The sequence below is a fragment of the Protobothrops mucrosquamatus genome, unplaced genomic scaffold (genome assembly GCF_001527695.2).
Source record: "Protobothrops mucrosquamatus isolate PMUCROS unplaced genomic scaffold, P.Mucros_1.0 scaffold1334, whole genome shotgun sequence".
Lineage (NCBI taxonomy): Eukaryota > Metazoa > Chordata > Lepidosauria > Squamata > Viperidae > Protobothrops > Protobothrops mucrosquamatus.
In genome coordinates this window covers 122,582-130,079 of record NW_015387532.1, presented here as the reverse complement: position 1 = coordinate 130,079, position 7,498 = coordinate 122,582, and the positions used below count along the sequence as shown (strand labels likewise).

The 7,498-nt window shown below is 37.7% G+C and overlaps 1 protein-coding gene across 1 annotated transcript in view; it reads right to left on the bottom strand.

Moving 5' to 3' along the window:
• Positions 1–5,768: 5,768 nt before the first annotated feature.
• The window catches only part of CTSE (cathepsin E), an 11,441-nt gene continuing 9,711 nt past the window's right edge, over positions 5,769–7,498 (bottom strand). The window contains exon 8 of the mRNA XM_015821460.1: positions 5,769–5,933. Coding sequence (XP_015676946.1) covers positions 5,769–5,933 — 165 coding nt within the window. The remainder of the gene's footprint in view (positions 5,934–7,498) is intronic.

Genomic DNA, 7,498 nt, shown 5'->3' with positions numbered 1-7,498 from the left:
CCTTAGCCTATTTTTCTATTTTTAGGAGCTCTCATGTGCTTGTAGGACTTGCTTACTCGTGGTTGGCTTTCCAGAGTTAATTTAATGAATACTTTGAATGCAATATAGTTCCTGCTTTCTGCTTGCATGTGTCATACAAACCCAAGCATAGAGAGGTCACGTGCTGCAATGAGAACAGGACTCCAGTTCAGATGCCCAGTCATCTACAAACCTTGATGGTTGATCAGTTTGGTTCAGTTTCTAAAGTCCCAGGTATTTGGCTGTTTTAACTGAGAGGGGGAAAGAAAGGAAGAGAATTATATATGTTCCATAGAGCAGATTGAAGGCAGAATTTTACTCCACTGTTCTTTAGTTTCGTTTGGAGCTACCAGAATGTAATGAGGAAATCCTTACCTAGCATACAGTTATACCTGTCGGTTGTAGTTTTGACTTCCCTAATTTCATAAACAGAACAATAAAAATATTGTTTTAGACAAATTATTAGAATGATCATCTTTCCCCAACCTGGTGTGTTTCAGCTGAATTGACATCCCTACATATTTCCAGTCAGCACAGCAATATTGCAGGAGACTAAGACCGGATTAAGATATAATAGTCTTTTTGTTGTATGAACTCAGCCATTGTGATTTTTAAAACTATGCTTAATAGTTTAACATGTTGCAAAACCCAGCTAATTGTGATTTATTAAATACTTATTAAACCGATTATATATAAACACAAGTTATAATTCAGCAGTATCTGGAAGGCCACAAATTTTCTTTTCCTGCTTTGGTAGTTTAAATAATAGTGTTTATTTGCAGGATTGTTTGTATTTCTAATTTTAAAAAATGAAGATAGCATTTTTTTTTCTTGCTGTTGCTAAAGAGATATTTTAAAGCTTAGTGTGATACACTTGCCAACTGATGGGATTAAATGTGTGCACCAGTTTATTGAGATAACACCAAGCAGGACTGCAATCAGCCCTAACACAACAAGTATTATGCTGTATATGCCTGATCTTATTTACTTGCACATTGTGTGGTCTCATATTTGCTTAATTGTGGTTTATTGATTAAAACAAGATTAGTTGTGTTGTGTGAATCTAGCCACTTGGCTGTGCATTTAGCACTGTATTGCTGCTGGGATCATAAACTGAATACTGTATTTGAAGAAAAGATAATAGAGGTGCTGTTAGGCTTTTGGCTCACTGTTTAATAAGGAAGGAAGGGGATGACTTTGTGCATTATCATGTTGGAATGATAACAAAAGTGCAACCTCACCCATATCTTTTGTTTGCTTCAACAGCTTCCTTTGTCAAAAATCTGGCTCCAGGAAAGCAGTGCCACATCTAGTCCTGGTGAAGGAGTCTAATCAAGATATCTGGAGGAGGAAATGTTACAACCCCTGCCTTGACCTCTCTAAGGAAAGATAAAATATACATCTAACAAATAAATGAATGAGTTGAGTTGTCTTAGTTTTCCCCTGACATGCTTATCTCTAAATCTTGTTATACAGATGATTGTGGTGATATAATATGGTAGGCTACATACAAGCTACATTGTGTATTGTGTGAAAATAGCTTATGAAAACCCAGAGTTCTCTGCAGAAAAAAACTAACTAGTTGCCATGGCATTGTAGGCTCTGAATTACTTGGTGATTGGAAGGAATCCAGTTGGTACAATATTTCCAATATGGAAATATCCTAATAGAGAAGGATGATGATGTTCTCATCTCACGTAGCCATTATAATGGCAGAAGATTGAAGAAGGAAAAAGGAAACAAATATGAGCCTGATCCAGTGTGCTAATTTTTTGGTTTCATTCATAATTTTAAAAGTTAGGGCGCCTGTGCCAATCCTACAACATCTGAGTTGCATTAACTGGGATAACTCGATAATAGAAAAGCAATTAAGAAACCCCTTTTTAATGCAATCAAGTAGTTGTCAAGACATTTGACAATCTTTCTCAACATTCTCTCTCCCTCCTTCCCTCCCCCCCCCCACACATAGAGCACACCTTTAATTACTTTTCTTGGGGAGCATGCTGAATCTAGTATGATAGCAATAGTTGGTTTTTATATAGCTGATGCTAAACGTGAAATATGAATCCATCTGGCTTGCACAACTGGACTTCAAAATTATTTTCAATTCATTTGTATTGTGGCCTTTTGCCAGCAAAATTTTCAAATTTCCAGTTACAATATTGACATTTCCTGGAGACATACTGTACAAAAATCGTATTCCTTGTTTATTACATAGAAAAACATGAAAGACGGCTGGGTGGCCTTGGACCAGTCACTTTCTACCATCCCAACCCACCTCATAGAATTCATTGTTTGGGAAGTATGATTAATATAATACAGTTGTTGTGGGGAAAGGGGAGGAAGGAGTGTTATGTATGTTCACCATCCTGAGTTACTTATAAAGGTGGGATAAAATTCTAATAACATCATTTTTCTCAAATCATTGCTGATTACTAGCTCACAATCTCCTAGTTCCACAACAGAGGTTAAATTAATGTAATAGGGAATAACAAAAAAGGAACTAAGAACGTAAGCACTATTTTTACATATGAATCCTGTGATAAAAATTACAGAGTACAATTTGGCAGAGTACAATTTCTAGAATCCCCAACCAAACTCTTTGAAGGCACAAACTTGAGAAAAGATTGTTTAAGATAAAAGGCACTGATGATTCTTCATACTACATGGTATGTAATGAAATACAAATACTTAAAGGCAGGGGTCTTCAAACTCGGCCCTTTTATGACTCATGGACTTCAATTCCCAGAATTCCTCAGCCAGGTACACTGGCTGCGGAATTCTGGGAGTTGAAGTGTATGAGTCATAAAAGGGCCGAGTTTGAAGACCCCTGCTTAAGGGCATGTATGAAACAGCTCAACATAGTGGAATGCAGCTCCAACTCTTAATAAAAACTTGATGAACCAAAACATTTTATCTTTTCAAATGTTGACACAGCACATTGGAAAAGTACACTAAAAATCCTCTGAGATGTAGTAAAGGACTCTGCATCTACCTCTCCTAAATATTTCATTGCTCATGCGAGTGATCCACTTCTAAAAGCAGCGTACCATTATAGGCAAACTTATTACAACATTTAATTCTGTTACTTTTCTTCACCTTTAAATTGTCTTCTTCCAATACTGCATTGCTCAGTAGACTTCTCATGTTTACATTAACAAAAGTAAAATTAAAATATATGGTTTCATAACTGACAAAGCTAAAATAGGCAACAAAAAACATTGTGCATCAGGTCAGCATACAAAATACATAGAAACTCAAGGAAAATGGAAAGATACTAGAGCAAAATAAGCTGTGGTTCTTCTTGGCTGGCACTTTTGTTTATGAGCTTGTACTGCATGGAGAAAAAAGACTGGTATCTTTCCAAGCCACCAGTCCTAGAATGATTCTTTCAGTCATGTTAGTTAGAGTGACCATTACATGGAAGCTGATCAAATTGGGGATAGACAAGACAGACAATATTTCCAGGCAGTCCACCAGTCCAGGTATCATGAGATCTGTAGACAAATCCTAGGTCAGTGGTGGCGAACCTATGGCACGGGTGCCAGAGGCGGCACTCGGAGTCCTCTCTGTGGGTACATGTGCCGTTGCCCCAGCCTTGCCTCCCCCTGTGACCCCCTCCTCACCAGCAGCCCCCCTGGAGGAGAGTCGCCCCCGAGTGTGGCCCACACGGAGCAGCGCAGCCAAGGACAGCGTAGACAAGACTCTGCCCTCATCCCCCATTGCGCACAGTTGATGCTGCAAGGCATGGGCAGAGGGCACCATGGCGCTGCTGGGCTGCCTGGGCGATCTGCGGTGGGCCCTGGAGGTAGTGAATGGCCCTGCGGGCAGGCAGGGTGGCAGCGGGGCAGGGGGTAGAGCAGGGCAGGGCCAATTTTTGGGCACTCGGTCTCTAAAAGGTTCGCCATCACTGTCCTAGGTTATCCAAGTAATATTCATATGTGCATTGTAAGACTGTAGCATACATTTTTTTAATCCTACTAGCATACTATCACCTACTGTATATCATCAGATTGATCATTAAGGCACTTCTATTTTTGACTTTACAGATCTATGTTGCTTTGTTTTCTTTTCAATACAGCCTCAAGCTCAATTTATTAGAATTATATTAAAACTCTGAATTAAAGGAACTGCTACATATAACAAATTGGAGCCCTCCTTTAAGTTCAAGGAAAGGTACCAGCAGTATCTTTTTTACAATGAAGACCAGTATGAGAAAAAAATAGTTGGTATATCTACAATTCTTGTTTTTTAATCACTTCTGGATGTGTTTTGCTGAGATAGAATGCCTGCCTTTGAAAGTGACTCCTTTATAGAGAAAGAATTGTTTAGAAGTTTGAACAAATGCTATTTATAATCACGTGTGATGTCTTTATTCACTTTTGCCCATCTAAAAAGATTCTGTAAAGGATCACCATATGAGAAAGTGGTGGCTATCTCAGGAAGTAAATGCTGGGGGTTGGTGTGAAAACTACATTATTTGAACCATTTCTTTCTCCTCCCTCCCTCCTCTCTCTCTCTCTCTCTCTCTCTCCCTCTCTCCCCCCCCTTCCGGGATGGATGAGGACAGTCTTCCCCAATCTTCTCTTTCTCTCTAGTGTTGCAATTATATCTGAGAATTCCCAGCCAGCATGTGGTTTAATAAGCTTATCAAAATCAGTACAGAATCTGAATGTGTACCAAAAGGTCCATAGATAACATATTAATTCTTACTGCCTCCTTAAAGGCAAATTCAACTGCACACATATACACACAGAGGGAAGGGGGGGGCAATGTTATCCTTTAGGATAGACTGAGATACATTTTTGGGGGCTGCACTTAACATTCTCTAGGAGAAGAGCTGTAATAGATAGTTGCAGTATGAATTGGTATAAAGGGTTAGGGGTACATAAGAGCAGGATATTTTTTTGCTTAAAATGGCAGGAAATGTCACTCAGTTTTCCCGGTTGTGGCCCTGGGAAGCTCTGATATCTTCAAAAAAGATTGAGAGAAACATCTGGCATTGGGATATTAATGTGCCCACATCTGTTTTATGAGAAATTTGATGTATTTAGAATGTTGATGCATTATTCAGTCCTTCATCATTCTTTCATTTCAGAAAATTACACAGAAGTATTATTTATCACATAATGTATTACTTTAGGAATACAAAAACATTTTTATTAAAGCTTTCTGCTGATTTAAAAAGATTTTCATTTATTCATCAATTTACTTAAGACATTAATTTTGTATACATTTGCAAGATGCAGTCCTGTTTTCTTTTGCAAAGAGAAAACCTCACATATCAGACTAGATTCACAAAAGATATTCAGTTATAATGCATTTTGATTAATGTGGATAAGCATGTTATGTAAACCAACCAGTGTAGTTTGTAATTTTTGATATATAAGTTAACATGATGGATCAACCCAGCTCAGTGCACTTTATTCAATAAATCATGCTGAACCAATTGTTTAAACATAGCCCCAACCTGTGACACAGTATTTTGAGTTTGAAGTACTCAGGATTTATTTCATCTAATTTACTTGATGAGAAAAGACAAAATCAGCATAGCTCTTGATACTGAGAACTGACACATTTAAACAGCTCTTCTCCAGGGGATCTCAAGGAATTTGTGTTTATAGATAAAACTCATAATCTTGATTGCATTTCACATGGGAAACAAAAAAAAGAGACAGGAAACTTGATTTTGCTGCTCAAAAGAAGATAAGAAAGGGAATAGGCTTAGATTCCTTTACTCTCTAAGCTTCTTAAGGGGCAGCTGGAGCCAATCCCACTTGGTTATTCCCTCGATCAAAGACAGAGTAGTATTGGCCAATAAAAACATCTCCCAGAATCCAGAGTGGACCAGGTGTAGTGTCTATATCTAAACCTTGGAAGCCACTGGTGCACATGTTCATCCCATCACTTATGGCCTATGGGAAAGAAGATATGTAGGTATGAAAGCAATTAATATTAAATTATGATAATCATGTTCAGATTTCTTTGCCAGCATTTACCCACACACAAAAGCAGTTTTAACCACAGAAACTTTAAATGCTAGAAGTTGACGTCCTTATATCTGAAGGATGACCTTGTTGGGAAAGATTGTTGTAGAACTTCCAATGCTCAACTGAGGACTGAGATAGAAGGAAGAAGGCAATGACTGGACACTGAGCCTTAGTTTATGACATTACCTTCACTAAAATATATTTAGTAGAACAAAAATGTCATTATAATTTAAAATAATTGCCTACTCTAAAAAAGAAGTAAAACCTGAAAGGTACATGTAAGACAGGGGTCTTCAAACTTGGCCCTTTTATGACTTATGGACTTCAATTCCCAGAATTCCTCAGCCAGCGTGCCTGGCTGAGGAATTCTGGGAGTTGAAGTCCACAGGTCATAAAAGGGCCAAGTTTGAAGACCCCTGATGTAAGATTTATATAGATGCCTCCAAGTCAGTGTTATATTGTATTTGTGTATGTGTATATTCTTTATTATCTTTGTATATATGTCTTCTAATAATGACTAAGATCCACGCAAGAGGATGTAGCATGCTCTATTGTGGTGGAAGGCATCATCTCCTCTCCCAAAGAGAAAATAGATTGCAAAAAAGAAGAGAAAAAAGGCCCCAAATTTGTGAATGCTAAATGTATATGTATAAATGAAGATTTAGAAATAATTGTTTAAATGAAAATGCTAGACTTCAAAGCTGAATCACCTGACCTAATCTTTTGGATTAGCCTCAATTTATTGAGATAACTGCAGAATTCAAAAACTGTGCACCTTTTTATATAATTGTAGTTTATTCTAATGAGGCTTGTAGGGAGGTGGAGGCTTGGGTAACTCCTTCTTAAATGTTCCTTTGCTCCATAAATTGACTTATAAAAATCAAGTAAGCTTTTCCCTACTTTTTATTACACTTTAACTTTTAAGTTAGACACAAAATTAATAAAGATTTTGATCTAGTGTGAATGCTAGTCCCCCCCCCCCCCTTTATGGACAAACAAGGCTGTCATTGTGGTAAATATTCTTTTCCCCACAGTATTTTTTTCAACAGCAACAGAGCTTGTCAAACACATATGCCTTCCTTCCTTCCTTCCTTCCTTCCTTCCTTCCTTCCTTCCTTCCTTCCTTCCTTCCTTCCTTCCTTCCTTCCTTCCTTCCTTCCTTCCTTCCTAGTAAATGAAGGGAATGAAGGAAATCTGTCATTTCCTCATTCTTTAGTTTTACTATTTTTATTTATATCCCACTTTTATGATTTTTATAAACAACTCAAGGGGGCAAATATAGCCTATTTTCTCCACAACAATAACCCTATAAGTGAATTGGGCTGAGAGAGAGAATGAGTGGTCCAAAGTAACCCAGCCAGTTTTTATGCCTAAGGCAAGACTAGAACCTACTGTCTCCCAGTTTCTAGCCTGGTACCTTAACCACTATTCCAAACTGATTCATTTTTATTGTTATTATTATTTTCTGTTTATTATAATGATGATTAAAA